This window comes from Cornus florida, unplaced genomic scaffold (genome assembly GCF_030987335.1).
Source record: "Cornus florida cultivar Cherokee Brave unplaced genomic scaffold, ASM3098733v1 CherokeeBrave_3.0.0_Hap2_Chr11, whole genome shotgun sequence".
NCBI classification, from domain to species: domain Eukaryota; kingdom Viridiplantae; phylum Streptophyta; class Magnoliopsida; order Cornales; family Cornaceae; genus Cornus; species Cornus florida.
This window is the reverse complement of record NW_026775581.1, coordinates 125,202,745-125,229,490: the sequence shown is the minus strand read 5'-3', so window position 1 is coordinate 125,229,490 and position 26,746 is coordinate 125,202,745. Positions and strand designations below refer to the sequence as shown.

At 36.7% G+C, this 26,746-nt stretch overlaps 1 protein-coding gene across 3 annotated transcripts; it reads right to left on the bottom strand.

Moving 5' to 3' along the window:
* Positions 1-35: 35 nt before the first annotated feature.
* Positions 36-25,164, bottom strand: LOC132282429 (uncharacterized). 3 transcript variants are annotated; one of them, XM_059784103.1, is made up of 13 exons: positions 24,767-25,161; positions 24,371-24,472; positions 22,399-22,479; positions 13,825-13,934; positions 13,605-13,740; positions 11,890-11,988; positions 10,717-10,822; positions 10,170-10,552; positions 9,927-10,103; positions 9,628-9,825; positions 1,266-1,341; positions 1,018-1,148; positions 36-443 (listed from the first exon to the last, which is right to left on the bottom strand). In XM_059784103.1, the coding sequence occupies exons 1-13, from the start codon at positions 25,019-25,021 to the stop codon at positions 351-353; spliced, it is 1,947 nt and encodes a 648-aa protein (XP_059640086.1). In that variant the 5' UTR covers positions 25,022-25,161; the 3' UTR covers positions 36-350. The 3 variants fall into 3 exon arrangements, 2 of the variants coding, with proteins under 2 accessions (XP_059640086.1, XP_059640085.1); XM_059784102.1 differs by having other exon boundaries at positions 1,018-1,341; positions 24,767-25,160; XR_009471768.1 differs by lacking the exons at positions 36-443; positions 1,018-1,148 and adding an exon at positions 8,736-8,909 and having other exon boundaries at positions 1,241-1,341; positions 24,767-25,164.
* Between the last annotated feature and the right edge of the window lie 1,582 nt (positions 25,165-26,746).

Here is a 26,746-nt window from a genome sequence, read left to right as displayed (position 1 = left end):
AAATAAAAACTTTAGCATCATCACATTTAGAACCATGAAATAAACACATTTAACTCACTTCCATACAATGCCGTGTGATTATCCCAAATAAACTTCGACAAGAAAGTTTTATGCGGTGAAAAGTTTGACCCCGATTCCCTAATAAGGGTGAAAACTTCAACAAATGCAGAGCTCACATCTGAACCAAATCGATATTTTATTAACTGCTTTTCCTGACAAGAACACCCGATTGGGCTTTTTTTGGGACACTGTTCATATATCTACATGGAAAATCTATGGCACAATTGAATGAAATAATATTCAGAATAAAATAAACGAATAAATTTAGTTTTGCTAGTATACATTCCAAACTACCCAAATATCTGCTGAATGACGGTCTCGGCATTTCCATCATACTGTGCAAGAAGATGAATGGCATCAGCCCTTGGCAAAGCAAGAAATTCCTGCACCAATCAAAGTAGCCAGTAAATAAAGAATCACACGTGTGCAATAAGATTTCTCTACCGGCATAAAGATGTATGTATATATTGGTGTGTATGTATATACAAGAGGTATATACCCTTCGGATATACTTATACAGAATCAGACAAGTGCAAATGAATGAAGATGGGGATTGGGCAATAACAAAAGTTTTCAGGTCATTAAATTAATTAAAAAAAGAAAAAGAAAAGAGTAGCCACTAAAAAGTAGTGTAAAAATATAGGTTCAAATTCAACAGCAAGCATTCACTACTGCAAAAAGTTACATGTACCCAACCTGGTTTTTACAGGTTGTAGCCCAATTTATGAGACTTATTATCTGGATGGGAATCAGGAAAATTCGAATGAAAGTTGGAATAAAGACCTATGGCCTTTCCCTACCCCCTTGCTTAACAAGACCACTGGGTGATGACATTCTTTTAGCTGCTAAAATCAAGTGTTCTACCCAACGAGATGATAACATTAAGAAACACAGCAACATGGATCGGACATAAGATTTCATGAAACATTAGACAAGTAAAATGTGGACAGAACTCACCATTACTTTAAGTATTGCATTTTCATCACAAGCAATATCTCTAGAAGACACTTGAGATGGACTGCTTCCATCTTCCTGCATCCTACTGCTTGAACATGCGGTAACTTGGGAAGATCCATGGGTACAAGTATCTGAATTTAGCTTGGAAGAAGCATCAGTAAGCAAGGGCATGGCAACTTCTTTCAAGGAGTCGATTTTTAGAAGTCCTTCAAATCGATCCTTACACATTTGAAGTTTAAACCACTCACTGTGTGTGTAAAGGCTCGTTCTCATTATCTTCATAAGCTGGGGTTCTTCAATGCCAAACCTCCTACCAATTGCAACCTATACACAACCAATGTAAGTTTTGATGTTATATTGGCACGTTTAATCATACAAAGAGGAGAAATCTATCATCTCAATTGAAAAGCCAAATTGGAAAAGACATTCGAAACAGTTTAAAGTCATCACAAGGTAGATAATACAGTGACCAAGGCAGCAGATATTTCTTAAAATATGACTAAGCTTTGTTAAGCTCCTTTCAGCTTACATAACAACAGAGCAAGGAAGCAGCAGCAGCATACTTCTGGGTGTCGATGGACAAAAAAAGAGGATTGTAACCTCCACATCGCTAATGCGCAGTTCATATTTCACCGTCAATCACATGTGGCCTTCTTTTGGTCCAACAAGTGACAGTGAGGTTTGAACTCAGGACCTTGCCTACTCTAATACCATTTTAACAACCATCTACTAAAAAAGCTTAAGTTGTTAAAGAGGGTGTAACTTTAATATTAAATCCTTTAACATAAACCATTATAGCTATTAACTAGTAACCTCAAAAATTCATGGGCAGTTATCCCAACATTCTCAAGCGTGATATGAAATCATGGTAGCAACTCCCAAATTGTAACAATCTTATTCCCTGTGTCCAAATATGGTTAGGGTTGCAATTGATCCGGGCCGAGCTGAGAAGGGGTATGTTCGAGCTCGGCTCGGTCATGTTGACATAGTGTTCGAGCTCAACTCAAGCTCCCATATGAGTGTTCGAGCTCAGCTCAATAAGACCCAAAACTCAAAACAAAATTGTTGCAAGTTTCTATTGCATATGTGTGTGTCTATATATATATGAGTGATAATATATATACCTGTTACATGAAATCGCAATTATTCTCTATCCAACTTCCGATCTTTGGCTTAATGTTCAACCGTTACTTTGATTCTTCCATCCAGTATGAGAAACAATGGAGGTGCGAGATTAGGGAGAAATATGACCCAGAGAGAGACAGGGAAAGAGCGAAAAACCCGGTGTATTTTCAGCCATGATAGTACCGTTGCCGGTGATGCTGTTACAGAGTCCCCAGTGGTGCTGTTGCAGAGTCACCACTGCTTTCTTCAAGGGATGCGGCAGTTAGGGTTGGGGAAGATATGGTGTGAGAGAGTTGCGTAGTGTTTATATGAATGGGCTGGAAACACGGGCTTGGACTCTTTGTTGGATTGATATTATAAATATTATTGAATTGGCTGGGTTGGGTTGGGTAGGATAAAAATGGGCTCTACTACTAGTTTAAATTGAAAAAATAATGAACCTAACTATTAAATATATACCTGTATGTGTGTATTTATGAGCCCAATAACGAGCCAGTAACGAGCATGTTCACGAACGTGTTCGTGAACTAACGAGCCGAGTTGAAGGGTGTTCGGAATTAGCTCGTTTATTAATCAAACATCCAAATCCTGTTCAGGCTCAGTTCGTTTATTAAATAAACGAACATAAGCCAAGCTTCTAGCAAATCGAGTCTGAGCTGTTCGCAAACAGTTCGGCTCGTTTGCAGCCCTAAATATGGTACATCTATCCTTTTCTTGGTGGTGTCCCTTAATTGATGTCCACTTTAAAAAGTCAATTTACAGTGCCATAAAATTTTCAAATTACCCCTTTCTAGAAGATATTAGCTAATGTAACATGTGATTAGTTTTGGAAATTTGTACTCTTGGCGTGGCCTAATATATGTTTGTCACCATTGAAAGTTCCAATTTCTAAAATGGATTACTTACTTCATACAGAGGAAGTAGATGTATCAATAATTTCTAGCAGGGATACGTTAGCCAAGCCATGTCTTTTATTCTTGCTAGAAAATCCCTGAAACTAACTCCCAATAAAAGACCCTGAAAAACTAACCAATATTGCATGTTTCAAAATTCAACCTTGTTAGCTATATTTAAATGTTTTAAATGATTTTTCATGACCTTTATTACAAACATTGAAATTTATACTAAATGCTAAGTCACAATTATAGTTGATTTTACCTTTTTATCATTGACCTGTTCCCTACAAATCTAGATATAGATCCCAACTTAAATTCATTATAACTGAATTATGTTATAAAACTGTTGATGGTTGTTGAAAGAGAGAGAATATATGAAAAACGTGTATATTATTGAGTGAGTGAAACAATATTACAGTGGTGTTTATATAGGAGAAGTTTATATAGGAGTAACTACAGGAGTAGGTTGAGTGGAGAACAAGTAAACCCTATACATGGTAATGCCATATATGGTAACGAGGGGTAGGTGAAGGCGGCTACATAATACAGAAAATAACAGTAAACCTTAGTATACAATGTAATCTAACTGTACACGTGTGACAACTCATACAACACTATACAACACTCCCCTCAAGCTGAAGATGTCTGCCAGCTGTCTACCAGAAGAAACAAAAAGTGTAACAATCTCATTCGTGTCAACTTTAGATCGAATGAAATGGCAATCTACTTCAATGTGTTTAGTCCTCTCATGGTAGGATGGATTGCTAGCAATATAAATAGCTGCTTGATTATCACAATGGAGAGGAATTGGGTACTCGACTGAAATCCTAAGTTCCTGTAAAAAAGTCTTCAACCAAGTAAGTTCACAGGCAGTGTGCACCAAGGCACGATACTCTGCTTCAGTACTGGAACAGTTCACAACTGAGTGTTTCTTAACTCCTCCAAGTTACTAGATTTCCTCCTATGAAGGTGCAATAACCCGTGGTGGACCGTCAATCAGAAGAAGAACCGGCCCAATCTGCATCTGTGTATCCCTCAATCCGAAGATGATCAGAAGATCGATAAAGCAGACCACGCCCCGGAGCACCCTTGAGATACTTCAAGATGCGTATAACTACCTTTATGTGGGGTACTCGAGGACTGATCATGAATTAGCTCACAACACTGACTGCATAGGATATGTCTGGATGAGTGATTGTGAGGTAAATAAGCTTACCTACAAGTCTACCATACATCTCTAAATCATCGAGTGGGTGACCATCATACACATTAAGTTTTATATTAGTCTCCATTGGTATAGCTACAGGTTTCGAACCAAGATATCCAGTATCCTGTACGAGATCAAGAGCATATTTCCGCTGAGAGAGACTAATGCCTTGCTTCAACCGAGCCACCTCAATTCCTAGAAGATACTAAAGTTTCCTCAAATCCTTAGTAAGTAAGGTAGAACTCAACTGACGTATTAAAACTTGTATTCCATCTCTGTCACTGCAGGTGATAACGTTATCATCTACATACGCCACAAGAATCACAATACCACGTTTCGTTTTCTTAAAAAATAAAGAGTGATCAGCCTGGCTTTTGGTCAAACCATGAGCTACCACTGTTTTACTGAACTTATCAAACCATGCACGAGGGGATTTATTAAGACCATAGATAAGACTTCTTGAGATGACACACACTCCCCCTTAGACTTAGACCGAGGTGGTTGACCCATACAGACTGTCTCAATAAGGTCATCGTGTAGAAAGGCATTTTTAACATCAAGTTGATGAAGTGGCTAGTTTAGATTAGCTGCAAGAGAGATTATCACATAAACAGAATTCAGTTTGGCCACATGAGAGAACGTCTCAGTATAATAAAGGCCATAAGTTTGAGTGTAGCCTTTAGTAACAAGTCGAGCTTTGAGACAATTAACAGTACCATCAGGCTTCTGTTTAACAGTGAAAACCCAACAACAACCAACAACCTGAGTATCAGCAGGCTTAGGAACAAGATCCCAAGTATGATTCACTTTTAAAGTGTTTATTTCTTCTTCCTTAGCTTTCCTCCACCCTGGATGAGAAAGTGCCTCCCTGTAGGACTTAGGAAAAGCAAAAGAGGATAACGACAAAGTAAAAGTTTGAAAGGAGAGGCCAGTTATTATATGATACAAAATTGGAGATAGGGTGAGTGGTACAAGACCTTTTACCTTTCCGAACAACAATAAGTTGATCAAAATCAGAGTCCAGAGAGATGGAAGAATCTCCAGGCGTTGAAGAGAATGCTGGAGGTGGCAAGGCTGCGTTTACTACTTCAGTTGTTGGAACATGATTGACTACTCTTTTCCAGCAACGAGCATAGACACGAAGAGCTGGTGGGATGTCAAGATCAAAAATTGGAGTTGGAAGAACAGACTCTTAAAGAATAGAGTCTTCCAAATGACTGCCTTCCTGGGAATAATAAGGAACATCCCAAAGAAAGTTTAGCGCACACAAATTGTTTATGAAAAGTTGGACTATAACATTTATATCCCTTTTGAGTGCGAGAATAACCTAAGAAAATACATTTGTGGGCACGAGGATCAAGTCTGTCTCGTCCCGGACTTAGATTAAGAACAAAGCAGACACACCAAAACACCTTTGGATGAATGGAAAAGGAGTCTTGATAAAAAATAAAAAATAAAAATCATTTGAAAGGGTGATTTTCCTTGAAGGACCCTAGAAGGCATGCGGTCTAAAAGATAAGCAGCAACAAGAATTGCATCTGTCCAAAAATGTTTTAGAACATAAATTTGAATTATTAAGGCATACGTGATAGTTAGGAATGGTTCATTCTTCCGTTCAGCAAGGGGTATCAACACAAGATGTTTGATGGATAATGCCCCTCGACTCAAGAAACGTTTGAAAAATAATTTTTTTATATTTAAGGGCATTGTCATTCTAAGAACAAGCATTTTGCATCAAATTGATTTTGAATTTTAGCATAAAAGGATTGAAAAACAGAGAACACTTGAGATCTCCTTTTAAGAATATAAACCAATGTTAAATGTGAATAATCATCCATAAATGACAAAAAATAACGAGCACCAAATAAACCAGTAATACGAGCAAGTCCCCAAACATCTGAATGTACTAACTCAAAAGGTTTCAGATTATCAAAACGAGACTCAAAAGTAGCCCGATGATGTTTACTAAGTTCGCAAGTAGTACAATTAAACTTAGAAAAATCAACTAAAGAACGGACCAAGACTCAAAGACTATTTGAAGAGGGATGTCCAAGGCGGCAATGCAACTGATAAGCTGAAGAGGAGGTGGAATGTAAAGCTGTCGGGGCAAGAGTCGGCTAGAACTAGTAAAGACTATCCTTCTCAAACCCCCCACCAATCGTCTTCTTCGTTTTGAGATCCTGAAAGGCACAATGGGATGGAGAAAAAATAACTCAGCAATTTAAATTAGATATGATTTTGCGAATTGACAATAAATTGAATGAAAATTGAGGGATATATAAAACCGATGAAGAAGTGAGACCCGAAGTGCAGAAGATACCAATTGCATGAACAGGTGATTTGGCACCATTCGCTATTGTAACAACTGATGGTGAGAAAACATGAGAAATATCATAAAGAAGGGATGGATTACCCAACATGTGATCGGATGCCCCTGAATCAATGATCCAAGGTGCAGAAGATGAAGCATGGAAACAGGTATTACCTGAAGTAACAATAGCAACAGTGGAAGAGGGGGGCTGATTTGCACGCTCATGCTTTACCAGAGAATCATACTCGGCTTTGGAGAGTACTACTTACTCAGGAGTGGGAGTAGTCTCCTCCTAAACTGAAGCCTGATTAGCCCAAGTTGGCTTGCCATGGCCTAGCAGAAGTCAACAGAGTGATTGTTTCAGCCACAATGAGTACACTTCTCTGCCGCCGCGAATACCACGGCCTGGGTTGGAAAGACCTCTACCTCCTCGTCCTCCACGAAAGGTATCATGTTGCTCGGTAGCAACAACAAGAACATAGTGGTTTTCCTTCTCAATCAAATGGGTATGAATAGATGCTCTTCAAACTCAAGCTAAAGTCTCATTGGCTGTAGGCATCTCGTTGCTAGACAAAATCTACGAATTGATCGGAGCGAGTTCGGGTTTAAGTCCGAATAAAAACTTCGCCACCTGAAACTCTTTCCTGTATTGTTTCTGTTTTTCTATGTCTGTAGTCAATGGTTGGTAGACATTCAACTATTCCTACATACCCTTCAGTTCTAAGTAATAATCTTCAATCCAACGATCTCCGTGCTGGTTAAAAATATCCTGGTACAACTGATAAATTTAAGAAATATACTTATACATGTCCCTGAAATTTTCCCAAATATCTTTGGCAGATCCTGGGAATGACACTGTTGAAGATCTCAGCTTCCAAGCTATTCCATAACCAAGTAATAATCTGATCATCTTCTTTCTCCCAAGCCTCAATAATTTTTTCATCAATGGCGAGTTTAGTTGATTGAAGATAGGACAGTTTTCTCGAGCCCGTAAGAACACTTCTATGGCTTGAGACCATTAAAGGTAGTTCGAACCTTTCAGTTTGGTGCTGGTGATTGACCCAAAAAGATGAGAGTCCTGGTATCCATAATGAGGGTTGCTGAGCAAAAGAGAGAGAGTAGCGAGAGGGAGCCGAGATGAGAAAACCAAGATCAAGCTGAGATGAACCCGAGAGAAATTGTTGAGGAAAGAGCGAATGAGGGATCCGATATCGATCGCCGAGACGAGAACCGAGATCATCGAGGACAGATTGCCGAGAAGAGATTGTTGAGAGAAAGTTGAGATGGAATCAAGAACGGAGTCTGAATAAGATGGTAAAAAAAAAAAAATTTAAAAAAAGTTTTAAAGAAGGATCGATTTATGCTCTGATACCATGTTGAAAGAGGAGAGAATATATGAAAAACATGTATATTATTAAGTGAGTAATACAATAATACAATGGTGTTTATATAGGAGAAGCTACAAGAGTAGGTGATTGGAGAACAAGTAAACCCTATACATGGTAATGTTATATATGGTAACAAGGGGTAGGTGAAGGCGGCTACAAAATACAGAAAATACTAGTAAACACTAGTACACAATTAATCTACCTGTAGACGTGTGACAGCTCATACAATACTGTACAACAATGGTTTAATAAATAAATAAAATGTCTAACCAAACAAAAAAAAAAAAAAAATGGGAATTTTAGTAGGGGAAGAAGGGGAAAACATAGATGAACGAATAGGGGAGAATGAGTATAAATTTAGCTTAAATAATTGAGTTTCCTAATTGTTGAATGAGAGAATAAGTGAAAAGAGAGAGAGAAAGGGAGAGATAAAAGAGGAAGAAAGGGAGGATAGAAGTGTTTCAGGTGCCTATCATATTCATGTGTAATGGCATTACATGGCATATATGTCTGTAGTGGTAAGTAATGGCATTACATAGCATGTATGTCCGTAGTGGTAAACTACGTTACCTGGACTCACCTGTTCAGGCCGAAGTGCTCATGTCAACACGACACGACACGGATATCGACACTGGATCTGAGTCGGATCCTTCATGGCGTCTACCGGACATGGCTGATAGATGACGAAAACTCAAAAAAAGATGTCTGGGTTGGTACTTGTGAAGGATTGCGAACTTTCTTCATGTTTTATTTGTTAAATAGGTTGCCATTAACGAGATCAGAAAACTTACTGGTACAACAATGGCGATTTGTTTCAAAAGTAGCGTCTTTCAAAGGGTTGAAGAAGACTGAAGTGTACGCGCTTCATTTGCACAAAATTTTGTAATGGCCGAGCGTGTTTTCACATTCTTACTAATGCCTTTAATACCCTTCAATGATCACGATCATGCCACTTGTCGATTTGGCTGTAAAAATATGGGAGTTTGGTCTTTTAACAAGAATAAAACTCTATCTAAGGCTATGAACAGTTTACAGCTGTATTATTTTATTTAAGTAATATATATTGGTCAATCTTGAGCGAATTTTTTGACCTTTATAGCTTTGACAGTTTGACTTTATAAATAAGGTAATATTATTATACAAGTTGTATTACCTTCTTTTTTTTTCAGTAAATCCATTCACTAAAAAAAGAAATTGTACAAGGAAAGGCCTAGCCCAAAGGCAGCCCAGAAAAACAAAACAAAAACAGGCCCACACAGGAGAACATTGCAGTTGCATCCAAAACTGTAAGAAAAGGTGCAAGTGCAACAACAGAGCAAAAAAAAAAAAGAAAACCTGCATCACAGAAAAATAGAGCTTGGAAGGCTCCACGCTGCTATCTTTACATTTACATATTTATTCAATTTTTCATTAAAAAACTTAGGTCTAACATAAAAAAGGGTACATTTTTTTTCTTTTCCTACAAGTGTCACTTTTATTCCATGTCCCAGTGTCCTATAATTTGATAGATGGATGGATCCAACCACTAGACATGAACCCATGTCCGACACCCGTACCCGAGTCCAGGTAACATAGGTGGTAAAAGTAATGGCATTACATTGCCGAATCAGCCAACTTTTAAAACTAGAGAAGTTAGCATGGTCAGTGTATTCAATCCAATCAAGGAAGCAAGTAATGCCATACCTGAAGTGAAGTTGCAAGAGTAAGTAAGGGCAAGCCTTCACAAAGAGCATCTTCGTTGGGTTTGAGCAATGCCAACAAAGTCTCCTTCAAGGGCTTCAGCAAAGCTGGATCACTAGTAGCCATTGGGCCTAAATGGGAACAAGCGACCTTTAATGCGCTAGAATGATTACCGGATCGGACCAGCTTCAGAAATTCAACCTGTAAGCATTAAATTGGTTAGTGGCATTTCTTGTCTTATATAAAGCAAACTATTCCTCAAAGTTTTTGCTGATGCCATGCATAATGTATCTCAACTTTACCTGTTTAAGTTGGAATAACAAAATAGGGTTCCGTGAAAAAAAGTTCGGGTCCATAGCATTTATTTCTTCCACAACCTCAGCTGCCATTCCTCTGCTTGCTAATTCCTTCATCCCCAGCACAATTTCAAACTTATCATCCCTAGCATCCACAGTTGGATGTGTATCTTTTTCGAAACCCTGTAGAACAATAATTTCTCACTAACCATTTCAATAAAGGTTAAATTAAAAATATCAACCAGATACCTGGTGTTCCTTGGAGGCACTTGTGCTCAGGGTCAAGGTAGTGGTGCTAAGATCTTGCTTGCTGCTTCCACTGAGAATATCAGGAATAGAATCAAGGTTCTCATGTCGCCCTCTCCAACGCTTGCGTTTGCTCCTTTCCCCAATTCCATGAATTCTACTTCTTTGTGAAACCCTTGAATTTTCAGTGTGATTTTTTCCACTGGTACTACAGTCTTCATGGTTGCTGGTTGTCTCAGACGGGTATCGCTCTTCAGTTTCAGTACCGTGCATGCTGACCATATCAACATTAATTTCAGGAGAGCTATTCATGCGAGCATTATTAATAGAAGTCTCACTGTTCGAATTTTTACTGGCTCCAGATTCAACATCAAGAGAACAGTTTCCTGATAAACAACAATCAAGTTCTGGTTGATTAAGTTTTGAAGATCCAACCTCCAAAGATTAATTGCATTCCTGATGCTAAAGAAATTTTATATGATGAGAATTATCCGCAATAAGAAAAATGAGAAACTAAATTTAAATCTGATGATGTTCTAAGCGTATTTACCAGAAGGGGAAGTAAGACCAGAATCCACAATACCCCTATACACACAATATTCATGAACAAGCTCATCAAGCATGGAAACATCCAATCTCATCCGGCATATTTCATTCTGCGAAAGACAACAAGTACAAAAAGAATAAACTTATAAGCTTAAAAATAGTTGCATATAACATGACACAATCACAAATACAAATAATGTCTTAATTTGATAGGATGGATGAATTTAAAAACAAAAAAACTGTATTAACTATACACATGAAGACCATGAAAGTCTCTATCCATTTTAACCATACAATAAAGAAGATTGGTGGATTTAGTGCTTATATAACAGGGACACTTGATCACCTGATGGTGGGTTTGTTGGTTACCCCAAAATCTAATCAGACAAATGATGTGGGAGAGCTCCATCTATTAAAATTGCAGTGAAAGGTAACATAGATATCTACAAGAGAGTTCTTCAAAGCAACTTCCCTAAAAAAATTGATGACATCATTCGTGATCGGACAATAAAACCACTCTCCATTAAAAAATAAAAATAAAATAAACTACTTCCTTGTCCTCTGTCTTCAGAAATTCATTATTTAAGCTAAGAGGCCACAAGAAGAGAGCATATCTATTGTCTTTCACATTTGTAACGAAGGCCATGAGCACCCAAGACTTGTTTTAACTGCCTTAAACATACTAGCCATCAGGCACCTTCTTAAATGTGTAGTTCCCTCAATGAAGGTCAAGAATTAAATGGGTATGCAAGCAGGCTTCCATAAAAGCTGTGGAAAAAAGAAACTAAAGGAGTTCCAACTTCCTGGAAAAAAAAAAAATCCTGCTCAGGAAGTTGTTCATGCCGAGTAAACCATAAAGGATTGCAGACCCCAGATACCACATAAACAGACAGCATTTCAAACATGTGTTTGTCTGTCTGTCTCTCTCTTTCTCACACAAGCACATTACATCACACAGGCACATGTGATCTACCTACTACAACATGCATGTTCCAATAATTATATGTGATCCCAATTGCTGACCATCTAGATGCTTCCACCTGCCTCTTAAACAATGCAACATAAACTTCCAAGCCAGCTGTGACTACTAAAAAATGTGATAAATATTCAAAGAGAGAAAACAAAACATTATCCATGGTGAGAATAACCCATGAAATGAACTAGACAAAATAATAACCTGAAATGCCTGGAATAAATCACCCTTAGCGAATCTTAGGCTATCAATGGCACCTTGTCTTGTAAGCTCCACAGCATGTGCAAGGGCTTGTATGTCCACCTGTATTTGAGAATGGATCATGCAACATCAGACTATAAAAAATATGAGCTAGACGCAGCAGATAAATGAGAGCTTGAGGACCAAAAGGCCTTACACATGATAAACAGATAGATTGTTCATTCATGTGTCAGCCCATCAGGAAGCCAAAATTCATGGTGTTTTGCAATTTTCCTTCCATGTAACAATTAAAAAAAAATTTAAATGTCGTTATCCAGGGATCACCTGTCAATTGAAGGTGGGAGGTGGGAAGGGTGGGCTGGATTAAGACCAAACATTGAGGCTATTTAGCATTATTTGCACATAGGGGTGGCAAACGGGTGGTTGGGTCGGGTTAAATATAGTCGGGTCAACTACGAGTTGTAACACATAGTCAACCCATTTGCAGCGGGTCAAATATGGGTTGGGCCAGCCCGTAATGACCTGTTTTCTTTCTTTATTTCCTTTTTTTTTTTTTGGAAAAAAAAAATTTTCATTCTTGCAATTTTTTTTAGTCTAATTGCATCTTTATTGGAGTAAAAAATTTGAAAAAAAAATCAATTTTAACTACAGCTACTATTTAAGTGGGTTGAATATAAGTAGGTTGACAAAACTCATATGATCCATATATATTCTACAATCTTTTATTAAAAATTCTTTAATTTTTATACTGTTTTATGAAATTTCAACCTTCAATTCCCGTGAAGGCAAATCAGTATGGGTCGACCCATTTGCACAAGCCGAACCATAAAGTTGTTTGTTTGTTGTTGCTCTGTCTCATAATAGTCTGGACAAGATGTAGTCTATGCTCTGTTTTCCTTCCCTTTCTATTCTCTCCTCCTTTGTTTGTTGTTGTTCCTGCTGTTTTTAAGCATTAATATAATATATCAGCTTTTATCTTAGTCTGTCTCAATCAATTCCAGTAGCTCTGATTTCTAGTCAGATTATCCCTTTACTATTTGATAAATGAGAATTGGTTAGATACTGAATTTTCTTTTTTCCTGAACTGATTCAAAATATGATGTTTAAAGCAGAATCTGATTTATGAAAAAAAGAGTAAGCTTCTTCCTTTTTCTTCCATGAAAGTTAAGACAGTGATATATAAGTATACTTAGCAATACTGAAAAAGATGTGAAATAGTAAACTTTTTCAACTTTCCATTCTATCAAAGTGTTGTACGCAAACCCAAGAAATTGAGTCCAATCAAACCCACAGAACCAGTGAGAACAAATCAAGAAGAGACCCATATTGGTTTGATACATAGAGAGTCTTAGAGAGAGAAAGGGGGATGTGAGAGACCGAAGATAGAATATCTTAGAGAGATAGAGGGGAGATTGTAGTCTAGACTAGAGAGAAAATCTTTAGAGGGAGAGGGGGTGAGGCAGAATGATTTTTTCTTTGACTTATATGTATTGGGTGAAATATGGGTACCCATATCCAACCCATTTAATTCTTTATAAAAATGGGATGAATATGGGTATCCATCTTTGACCCATATTTTAAAATGGTTCACCCAAATTCATTCAAAATCGGGCGGATAAGGGCGGGTTGATGGGTCATGATTCATGAACCATTTTGCACCCCTATTTGCACATAATACCTGCTTCAGACATATGTGCTTCTTCTAACAGAAAACTCACCTCATCAAATGGGGGTGCTTCATACAAACTCTCCTGGGGTGTCGCAGGAGGGTCTCGTTCCTCAAGAAGCAACCTCTCAGTAAGATCTGAAATTGGTGATAGAATTCCTTGACGAAAGCAGAACCCTTTGTGTATGCTGTACACATAATAGATAGATAGATAGATAGAGTAGATGTTCATTGAAAATAAATTAATGACAAGTTGACGGCTTGATGTTGACCTTATCAAATATCTCAAAGTCATCGAAAAGACGGGATCATATGCATGTAAATGAGCTCTTAAAACAGAGGACAATAATCCAGCAATGTCAAACCTCCTCCTTTCAGACCACTGAAACAAACAAAGCCAAGTGTATTACAATTTATGCATCCAAGAAATGCACAAATAAAATCTTAATTAGATTACCCATAAGCATAAACAAAATGCGTCTAATGATAGCTATTCAAGTTTATCTAATCGAATAACTAAAAGAAGTATGATGACATTTTACAAATCAAATGAAACCATAAAAATTTAAGAGACATCATAGAATTGGAAGTATGAGACATGAGCTCACTTTATATGTATGTCTATATATTTTTTCTTAGAAGGTACATATATATATATATATATATATATATAATATCTGTGTACATAAAGTGACTACATGAAGCTACCGTGGGATTTCATAAGCAACTATGCCATCAAAAAAGATTCCCTACCAGAAAGCACTCAGCATCCCAACTAGGGATGGCAACAGGGTGGTTTGGGGCAGGGATCTCATTCCTATCAGTAAATCATCATGTGTTGGGTATAAATTTTGACCCCTCTCTCTCCTTTAGGTTAAAGTAGTTTATCATATTCTCCTCCACTCAGATTGGGCCTAAGTTTATAAAAAAAAAAAAAATTAAGTTACAAGTGGGCTAGCTTGATTTGGCTGTTTGGGCTGCATTAAAAGAAGCCAAATTAGGCTTCTTTATGTTGGGTCAAATTGTAATTATGTATAGTTCGTGGGTGTTATGTAATTTGGCCTATCTTATGGTTGTATATATTCCCTTTTATGTTTGGGGTTTATGATATATAGAAAATTGCTCTCCAATCTTCATCTCTCTCTCTCTCTCTCTCTCTCTCTCAAGAACAAAGATTTTACATGGTATCAGAGCAACGATCCGACCATTGTCGTTGCCACCGAACTGCTAGAGTGTGTACTAGCTTGTGGGTGTGATTCGCTTGGAGAGTTGCAGAGGCTACAGAGTTCCCATCTGTGAATTTGCTTGGAGAGTTACAGAGGTCCAATCTGTACAGATTTCATCGGTTCTTTCGCCGGAATTTTTCATCGAAGACTACTGATCTGTTCACTGTTGCAGAGGACTCACTTTTCCCTTTTTCTGTGTGTTGATTGCTGGGTGGTCGTGTTCTAGTCGTCGCGAATGTGTCATCGTCGGCTGTGCCACGATCGCGACCTACCTTCCATTCCTCTTTGCCGAGATGTCATTGGTTGAAGCTCGCAGTGCGTGACTGATTTGTGGTAGCCTTCGCCGTCACCTATAGAGCTGCAGAAGGGTTCCTGACGTCATCGGGCGGTGTTTGGGAAGAACAGCTCTGTTTGGCTACAGGAGTAAGGTAGCCCAAACCAGTTCTATTGAAACCTGTTTTCTTCAGTGACCCGGTTCAGATTCAACCCGATTATGTGACCCGATTTGAGATCCAACCAGATTTGGGATCCGGCCCAACACGGTTCTGCTCTGAATTTTCTTGCCTTCTCTGGTGAAGCAGAAACTGACCTTCTCCTTCTTCCATTGTTCGTTGTGTGCAACCTCTTTCTTCTCAGGACAGACTTGGGAGTCGGTGTGTGTGCAGCTTCCTTTATCCCGGGACAATAAGTTTTTTTTTTCTTTGAAGTTTTTTTTTGGTTCAGCATTCCTCCATGTCAGAAACTTCAATTGTTGCCACTGAACCTACTGGAATTAAGTCCCCTGTTCCATATTTTGATCATGTGAGACTGCAAATTACCACTATGAAATTAAGTAATTCCAATTACTTACTCTGGGCTCAAGCTGTGAAAATTTCTTTAGGCGCCCGACGAAAGCTGAAATTTGTTACACATGACCATCCATCTAAAACTCCAATAGGATATGCTGACTGGGAAACTGATAATTATATAGTTATGTCATGGTTGTGGAATAGTATGGAACCTTCCATTGCATCCAATTTTATGTTTGTGAACACTGTAAAGGAAATTTGGGATGCCGTTAAAGACAACTACTCTATGGACACGAATGTTTCTCGCATATATTCTTTGTATGAAAAGATGTTTCATTCTCATCAGTCCAGTCAAGGCATAGCTCAATATTACAGTACTTTCAAAAGCTTGTTGGATGAGTTGAATGAGTACCACCCCTTGACTACTGATCTTGAAGTTCTCAAGCGACAACGTGAAGAATTTTATGTTTCTATTTTTCTTGCGGGATTAGACCCTAATCTTCAAAGTATTCAGGATCACATACTTGCTGGTGATGGAGGACTCCCATCTTTGGGTAACATTTATGCTCGACTACGACGGGTTCCCTAACCCTCACATGGGACGTCCACTGTAAAAGAAAATTCAGCTATGATGATTCCTTCTATCACCCCCACAGTTTTCTAAAAGTCGTGGTCATCCCAGTAGCAACCGAGGGTATCGAGGCAATTTGAGTGGTTCTCGTGATAATGGTGGTCGTGATAGAGGTCGCAATCACCGTGGTCGTGAAAGTACCAATACTCGTTACTGTGGCAACTGTCGGGGTACTAATCATTCTATTGAGTCTTGTTGGGCTCTTCATGGAAACCAACACGGACGAATCAAGTAGTCTCTTCCTCTGACATTGTTTGTTCTCCTTCCTCCCTTGGCCAAGACCGCCCACCTTCTACGGCTTCTGTATTGCCATCGAGTTCATCAACTAGTGACAGTGTCACACTATCTCGAGCCGAGTTCAGTGCCTTGGTCAACCAGACAGATCACAAGTCTGCTAGTGTTGCTACCTTTGCCCAGTCAGGTAACATTACATGTTTTTCAGATGTACAAAATTCATCCTCCCCTTGGGTTCTTGATTCTGGGGCATCGACCCATCTCACGGGTACTGAATCTCTATTTTTTAATTTTCACAAGTCTGGCTCCAAATCTTTTGTTACTTTAGCAGATGGTAGAACTCGTCCCATTATTCGTCAGGGCACAGTTCCTTCCATTTCATTATCTCTTATGCAACTAGTTCCACAATTTCCTTTTAATTTATTATTTGTGAGTAAACTGACTGAAGCACTCAATTGTTCTGTGACCTTTTATCCTTCATTTTGTGTCTTTCAGAACCTCAGAACGAAGAAGACGATTGGTGGCGTCATTAAAAAGAACAGCCTCTGTTACTTGGATTGCCAGTCATCTACTAGTGGTATGGCTCTCCATTCACAGGTTTTTGTACGTCGGTGGCATTATCGGTTATGTCATCCCTCCTTGAGACACTTGAAGTCTGCTTTACCTTTTCTTGAGTCAGTGTCTACTTTAGACTGTGAGTCGTGTCAGTTGGGCAAGCACCATAGAGTGTCTTTTCCTCCCCTTATTGACAATTGTCGATCTTATTTATTTGAATTGGTGCATACCAACATTTGGGTCCTATCAGTAATTCAGGTTTTTCCCATTTTGTTACCTTTGTTGATGATTATTCAAGGATGACTTGGATGTTTTTAATGAAAGACCGTTCTGAACTTTTTTCCATATTTTAATTATTTTTTGAAGAAATTGAGGTCCAATTTGGATGTGTTATACGAAATTTACAATCTGATAATGCTATGGAATATGTCAAAGGTGTTATTTCTACATTTTGCGACTCTCGTGGTATTTTGCACCAAACTTCTTGTTCTTATACTTTGTAACAAAATGGCATAGCAGAACGGAAAAATAGGCATTTAATTGAACTAGATCGGACATTAATGATCCATATACATCTTCCAATGCATTTTGGGGAGATGTTGTTTTAACTGCTTGATACTTAATTAATCGTATGCCATCTTTCGTTCTTAACTGAAAATGCCCTTATTCAATTGTTTTCCCTACTCGTCCATTATTTGCATAGACTCCTCGTGTTTTTGGGTGTGTGTTTTGCTCACATATTACGTCTTGGCACTGATAAATTATCTCCTCGTGCCATTAAATGTGAATTTGTTGGAATCCTAGCACTCATAGTGCTTTTGCGCGTATGGACGTCACCTCTTTTGAGGACACTCCGTACTTCTCTTCACGTGGTTTGTCCTTAAATACAGATTTGTTGCTTTCGTTGCCTATTGTGTCTACTTTACCCGAGTCTGTCACACCACAAACAATTCAAGTGAATAGTTGACAACCACAAGAGCCCTCCCCCCAATTGTCTACTTCTATTGAGGTTCCTCCTCCGGCTCATGATCGTCCTATTGCCTTGCGTAAAGGTACTCGCTCGTGTTACTGCACATACCATTTCTAACTTTGCCTCCAATAATCATGTTTCACCGTCTCTCTCTTGTTTTTTATCCAAATTGTCTGCTAATCTTGTTCCTAAGATTTTGCAGGATGCTCTTACTCATCCTGGTTAGCAACAATCCATGGTGGATCAAATGCATGCCCTTCATCATAATGGGACATGGGATCTTGTTCCTTTACCTCCTGGTTGCAAACCGGTTGGTTATAAGTGGGCCTACACTGTTAAATACCTCCATGATGGTTCTATTGAGCGTTTGAAAGCTAGACTTGTTGCAAAGGGGTACACTCAGATCTATGGTGTTGATTATGATTAGACTTTTTCCCTTATTGCTAAAAGATTTCTTCTATTCGGGTACTTATTTCCATTGTTGTTAATCGTAATTGGCTGTTGTTTCAATTGGATGTTAAAAATGCCTTCTTACATGATGACTTAGCTAAAGAAGTTTATATGGAGCAACCACTTGGGTTTGTTGCTTAGGAGAAATATCGTCATACTGTTTGTCACCTTAGGAAGGCCCTTTATGGATTGAAACAATCTCCAAGGACTTGGTTTGAAAAGTTATCTGAGGCAGCATGAGCATTTGGTCTAAATAGATGCCAGACAGACCATTCGATGTTTCACCAGCACGCTAAAATTGGTTTCATCTTTCTTGTGGTGTATGTAGATGACATTATGATGATGGCATTGTTAAATTGAAGTTGTTTCTACAAAATCGGTTCCACCCTAAAGATTTGGGTCAACTTAGATATTTCTTAGGTATTGAAGTTGCTAGATCCGAGGAAGGTACAAATTTATATCAAAAAAAATATGTGTTGGATTTATTAGAAGAAACAGGTAAGTTGGGTGGTGATACAGGCAATTTCAAATTTCTACAAGGGAATTTTTGTTTTTCAAAAACTTTCCATATTTTGAAATTTTCCTTATTTTGAGTAGTTTTCTTATTTTCATCAACTTTCCTTTTTGAGTAGTTTTCTAATTTTCAGCAACTTTCCTGTTTTGGCTTTATTTTACATTTGGTAGTTAGCTAATATAAGGCTAGGATTGAGGAGGAGAAATTATATATAAAGCCTTGTAATTTCTAGGTTCAATCAGTTTTTTTTTTTAAGAGATTATTATTATTTTTACAGCAAATAAAATTTGCTTTGCAATTTCTCCTTTTCTCTTGCATCGTTCTTTTATTTCGTTTTAAAATTGTTGTGAAAGACAATTTGATTGTCTCCTCTTGGTAAGGCGGCATCAGTTTGGTATCAGAGCTTTGGTTCAGCTTACCGGTTGCTCAATCATGCCTCTACGACAACTACCGAGAGGAGGAAATCGTAGGATGCAGAATTTGGCTGAACCCTTACCCAAGCAACACGAAAGTGAGATAGAGTTTTTGTGCAGACAAGTTGAGTTGTTGACTTAACTATTGGGTCAACCTGTTGTCAACACATCGGTTAATGACAATGTTTTGGTGGATGATGATATGTCAAACACCGAGACTATTGCGAAAAATTCATTCTATTTTTCGCATCGCCATAGATCACTCGACGAGCGGACTGATCGTTGTTGGCGAACAAATATCAATTTCCAGATTTCTGATTTTCATTAAGAGGATTTTTTCAATCCTTTTTGCAGCATTACAACACCAAAACCAACACCTATTCTACTTGATGAAAGTCGTTGGGATGGTGAGTTTATGGAGGAAATTCCTGAATTGGTAGGAAATTTTAGTGGAGAAGAAAAACAACTTTTGATCGAGGAAGATGATGCAACCCCAATGGTCAAGCCAAAATAAGATGATTACCTGGAAGAAGAGGATGATATCATATATGGAGATAAAGGTGAATTCTTGGTTATACAAAAGCCATTATTGATTCCGAAACATGAGTCTGATAAGGAAGCTACAAAAGAAGGATCTCAACATGAAGTATGCGTGGTTGATTATGAAGATTTTGGATCCAAGCAGATGAAAAATAATGGATTTTACTTTTATGATATGGTTTGGGATAAATTCTTGGAGCGCAATACAACTACTAGGTGGTTGTTGGAAGAAAAATTAAAGTTGATTAAACTTCTAGTTCAGGATACCAAGTTTTGTGAACCTACCCAATTTCAAAGGACATCGAACAAAATTCATGTTTGTTCTGCAACTGTAGTCTTTGTTAGTATAGGAAGATTAACGTATTTGATTCGAGTTCGGAAAAGAAGAAAGAAGGGATGGAAAGCCATGCTTGGATTTTTTATTGATCATGGAAAGTTGCTCCAAACTCGAGGGCGAGTTTTTTTCCAACACAGGGAGATTGGTGCAGGCAGAATTTCAAATTTCAACAAGGGAATTTTTGTTTTTCAAAAACTTTCCATATTTTGAAAGTTTCCTTATTTCGAGTAGTTTTCTTATTTTCATCAGCTTTCATTTTTGAGTAGTTTTCTGATTTTCAGCAGTTTTCCTGTTTTGGTTTTATTTTACATTTGGTAGTTAGCTAATATAAGGCTAGGATTGGGGAGGAAGAATTTCCATATAAAGCCTTGTAATTTCTAGGTTCAATCAGTTTTTTTTTAAAAGATTATTACTATATTTACAGCAAATAAAATTTGCTTTGCAATTTTCTCCTTTTCTCTTGCATCATTCTTTTATTTCGTTTTAAAATTGCTATGAAAGACAATTTGATTGTCTCCTCCTGGTAAGGCGACATCAGGTGGTCGTCTTGTTGATTCTCCTATGGATCCAAATACAAAACTCTTGTTAAAGGAAGGTGATCTATTTGATGATTCCTCGCAGATATCGACATCTTGTTGAAAAATTAATTTACTATCACTCGGCCTGATATCTCGTATGCAGTTAGTGTTGTAAGTCAGTTCATGGGGCTCCTAGGATGCCACAATGAAATGCGGTTCTTCGAATTATCCGATATCTCAAGCAAGCTCCAGGTTTTGGGTTGCTATATAAACCGAATGGACATCTTAGGGTGGAAGGTTTCACCGATGCTGACTAGGTTGGTTCTCCATCAGATAGGAGATCCACTACAAGCTACTGCACATTTGTAGGCGGAAATCTTGTTACACGGAGAAGTAAAAAGCAAATAGTGGTAGCACGGTCTAGTGTTGATGCTGAGTACAAGCCGATGGCCCATACCTAAGTCTAGCGAGTTGACATGACTACAACATTTTCTTGAGGAACTTAAGTTGATAGTCAATACTCCTATTCCATTGTTATGTGATAATCAAGTGGTTGTTCATATTGCATCCAATCCTGTATTTCATGAGATAACCAAGCATATTGAAGTTGATTGTCACTTTATTCGAGAGAAAATACTAAGTGGGAATATTTCTACTCCATTTGTAAAGTCTGAAGATCAATATGTTTACAAAGGCTCTTGGTCATACTTGGTTGAAGGCTATCTGTTTCAAGCTGGGATTATATGATATATATTCTCCAGCTTGAGGGGGAGTGTTAGAACATTTTATATGTATATATATATATATATTTATGTTGGGCCAAATTGTAATTATAGTTTGTGGGTGTAATGTAATTTGGCCTATCTTATGTTTGTATATATTCCCTTTTATGTTTAGGGTTTATGATATATAGAAAATTGCTCTCCAATCTTCATCTTTATCTCTCTCTCTCAAGAACAAAGATTCTACATATACACTAACATGAAATAGTTGATATAGTTAATCTTATATATAATTTGTTAATAAGAAAAATATGCACTATTATTATTTGCAGTAGTATTTACTTATTATTTAAAAAATAAATAAATAAAAAACACTATTATACAATATTTTGCAAAAAAACCCTAAACTAAATTTTTTGCATCCCCTGTTTTATCCTAAAAATTTGCAACCAACCACCTTCCTCAAACAACCATTAAAAAACTAATGGAAAATAGTCGTGTGGGATAAATGTTCCCTTTGATTTTAGTTTTATGACCATTTTATTCTTCTTATGACATTTTTTACCTCACTGTGAATATGAATGACCTTTTTTACTTTTTTTGTTCCAAGACCCAATTCATGACCCAAACAGCCAAAAGAGATTTTTCTTTCTTTATTAATTCTTTTTTATTATTATTTTAACATACTAAAAGCTGTTGTTGTCAGTGTTCCAATTTATCCAAAGACATGATGAGCAATGCACTTACTTATTTAATGTATGTACAGGATGTATTTTGCTTATAATCAAGCATAAAATTAAAACACTAACAGCTGAATCCAAAAATGTCATCATGAACTAACATTGACTTGGCTCATCAACACTCTTGAGTAATATAACATACAACACATACACGGTTGAAGTACAACTATGAAATCATAACCGTCAAAAGAGACAAATTACAGCTTACCTCATTTGCCACAGGGGAGGTATGATCATCTTTATCATAAATGAAGGCAAGAAGAACATGCTTAAATTCCTCATATGCTTCCTTGAAAATAAAAAAATAAAACAAACATATCAGAACCCAAAAGTAAACAAAGCGAACGAAATGCAACTAACCACGTGAGTGGGTCTAGTAACAAAACAAAAGTTGTCCAGATCTAACAGAATGAGGCTAAACAATAATAACTTCAAGCAGCTGTTAAGGTTCAGCGATATTGGAAAAAAATGGAAAGCAAGACAGAAAAATAAAATGCATGTTAAAGACTCACATTTATTGTTTCAAAGAATCTTCATTTTTTTAAAAATGTTGAATAGTACATGTCAATAAATGATTTGAACATGTGAAAAACAGACCAAAAAACAACCCCGTCCAGTAAAAGTAATGTCGTCTACAAATACATAACACTAGATGAGGAGAAATTGAGATAGTAAAGAAATATACGATGGCTTTGTGGTATAACTAAAATTATGACCTTCAAATTCATGTAACTAAGCCCAAACAGTTGGAATAAGATTTTGTTGAGAGCTGACACAAAACCTATAAATTCGAACCTTTCCTATGAATTCGAACCTATAATAATAATAAGTTGGGCACTCTAGTTGTCAAATCAAATCTTCAATAATATTACAATAAAGATCTAACATTTCCTGTACCAAAGTCCCCCATTATAGCAAAAATGTGCATCAATTCAGAGGCAGAGATAGAGGAGGGCTTTGGGTGGGGTGTGTGTGTGCGTGTTTTTTTTATAGCCCCAATAATTATGAGTTTCATCATCATCATCAACTTTCTCTTTATCCCAGATTATGAGTTTAAAAGTAAAAATAACTTTATCTTCTCAAAACTCATAAAAATTTGCTATCTCCACCATTTTAGCCTACTTTTCAAACCTTAAATCTTGTTAGATAAAATCAAAAGTTTTTTTCAATAATAAACAAAATAATAAGTTCATTGTTATGGTAGTTCTTACTACAATATATCTTTCTTTCATCATTTATATATACACATGTATAATATTCACCATGCGAATTCGAGAGAGAGAGAGAGAGAGAAAATTACGCTAATGTTTCATATTTAATAAAAATACATTAACCTTTCTTGTCAGTCATTTTCTTTAAATGATGTTTACAAGATAATAATCAAGAATTATACTCCATCTGGGAGTCTTGAGAATATTGGGAAGTAGAAAAAAGTAAAATATTGTGAGACGTAGATGATAAGAATAACAACAACAAACTTACTAAAAAAAAATCTAACAGCAACAATGTTATTATATATGCTAATATATTAGTTTGTCACGTGCTGGATGATAAATTCTATAGTTACTACTTGTATAAGTTACTGATTAAAGCTAATGTGTTTCTTTCAAGTTTGTAAAATTATTGTTTACTTAATACGTTATATTTTTCTCTTAATCTTTTATCAAGGTAATAATGACATATTTTTCTCAAAGTGGAATCAAAGAAATCAATTTTTTTTTTTTATTTTATAAATTGAAACAATTCTTCAATGAAATCTAATTCTTGAACAATGTTTTTCCTTTACTTCTTTTTTTACCAGTAATTTACCGCTTCCTCTTCTCTATTTTTTTCTTTTTCATATTACATTTTCTGAATTATATTTTCACAATATATAATTCAGCCCCCCAAATTAAAAATTTCTGGCTCTGCCCCTGCATCAATTAATAAGTTGGTTCAAATTGTTACACTCAGCTTCTTCAATGAATTACACATCAAGAAACAGTTTTCAAAATCAGAATGGCATATACCATTTCAAAAACAAATGTTTCAGATCATAATGAACTGTAAACAACTCCTATGGGGGGCCAAAAAAAGTACTACTCGTACAATTAGAACCAATCCAGTAAAAATAAAAAAGTACAGGAAGTAACTAAGGAATGACACCAGCAAATGCACAAAAGAAACAAATACGAAAATACCGGATAAGCATCAAGGGCGCAAGGCGCCAATGCAGTGCGTAGGCATTTGAGTGCAGAATCACGATCCTCTTCAGTTCCTCTCCTCAAAAGCTCAATAAATTTCTTCACAAAGTGTTTATTAACAAAAAGACAAGTTCAATTCAGTAAGTTAATCTAACGAACCTCACTTAATAGAATAGAAGAAGAGATGGCAATGATGCTGTGTTTGACAGCAGAGAAAATGAAAGCGAAAAGAAAAACAGAAATCACTTTGCTCGTAACACTCAAGCACTCAAGTTCAATGTCATTCATTTTTTTTTTTAAATGAAAAATAAATAAATTACAAATATAAAAAAATCAGTTTTTATTCTATTCCTCCAATATTTACAGCAAACAAACAGAGTTTCTCAGACTTACCTGCTTCTGTAACCGGAACAGAAGTCGGTGATCATCAAGAACGAAAGATGCGTGAGCACGAAGGAGATCTATGGCGGCATCAACGTCACCGACCTCCACCAACCGTCGAATCTGGCGAATCAACAAACGCGAATGATAAGACGAAGACGAAGGTGACGATGGAGACGAGACAGAGTCTTCTATTACGTTCTCAGATTTGGCGAAATCAATGACCAAAGAATCGAGAGCTTCCCAATTCACGGAAATCGAATCCATTTAATTTTCTCGAGAAAATCTGTGTGGACCGTATATGAGTTCTCTCTGATAGTTAAAATAATTGCAGAGAGAGAAAGGTAAGGTCGGGGGCTTCGGTTTAATGTGGGACGGTAGGAAGGAACTTCCCGTATGCAAGAAAGGCGGCGATCGATGGTGAAAACCAGATTTGAGGGTTCATGGAGTGCCACGTGTCGGTTTAGTTAGGCGTGAATATGTGGGTGAGCTTTACTGTTCTCACCCGTTTGCTGCAGTTAGTATTTCTATTTCACCCCCAAACATAGGGCTCAAGTTTTTCAACCAATTGAAGTTGAACCTAGTCTTTAATCATCTAGAAATTTAAATTAATTTTTAAGCACATAATAAATATTTTTTTATTCCAAAATATAATATATATATAGTTGTTTTCGAAAATGAATGTAACAGGTTAAGAGTCCTGTATAACATCACTATACGAGGATTGCAGCTGATAATCCAATCCCAACTTATGTTATCCTCGTAAACATCATTTTTAATACAGATTCTGAAACATTGGTTAATTTTACACCACATTATGCGTAGTTAATTTTACTTGTGCAGAAACATTATTGTACTTGTATAAAACTTTTGCTTTTGATTCCAAATAATAATGATGCTTGATAAGAACTCTCTTCCCTGGAAAAGATAATTAATGCAGTTTGTGATGATACTGTCCTTCATGTTTCACACTGCCTCACCTGGATGTTGGTTGCAGATCTAATACTGTCCTTCATGTTTCACACTGCCTCACCTGGATATTGATTACTCATCATTCGGGAATATATATATATATATATATATATATATATATATATATATTTATATATATGCTTATGTTTCTTGTTGAATGAAACTCTCACACCCAATTTTCCCCTAGAAGGATTCAACGCTCTACTTTAAAGGTGAGAAATAACCAGCAAACTACAAATTTTTAGTCATTTGAGAATATATAGCTAACCAATAAAGCAACTCAGAATAACCCCGAAAACCTTATAAATAAGAGTGTAAGAACACCCTGATGATGCACACACTTTAATTAGGGACTTAAATGTGGATATAACTAGTTTACAGAGTACAGGAAAGGAAAATGCACAAAGTAGAGCTCCTTTTGCATGATTTCAGAAAAGGAGTTCTAGCTTTGTTACTTCACCAAATTGATAGTTTTTATTTTTTATTTTTATACAATTCCAAAGATTCAAACCTATAAATTTGGAATCTTGAGATTTTGAGTTACAAATTGAGGATTTCTTTTAGAAATTCATCAATCTCTAATGATCTAATCTTATCAGAGTTAACCCAATTTTTGTACGTCATAATGGAACATTCCAATAGTTGATTCCATTATCCATCTTTGATATAATAATATAATCAATCGATTTTGAAATTGTAAATTTAGCTGTTGAATTCTAAATCGGGAGAAAAGAGATTTGTCAAATCATGGGATTAAAAAAAAAACGTGAGTTTAAACTAGGGTGAATTGTCAATTTTCATGATTTTAAATTCTTGCCAAATGAGCTCACTTGAAACGAAAATACTAGGAAACACCCTTTTTTTTCTATCCTCTGATAAGTCATGACATTCTGAGAAGCCAATATTAAACATGTCAGATTGCATATGATTTAAACCATCCAAATTTCCTATTTGTACTGTTGTAAAATTTAATCAGGTGGTTAAAGATTTTTTATTTTAGGATTCAGGTAATATTTTGAA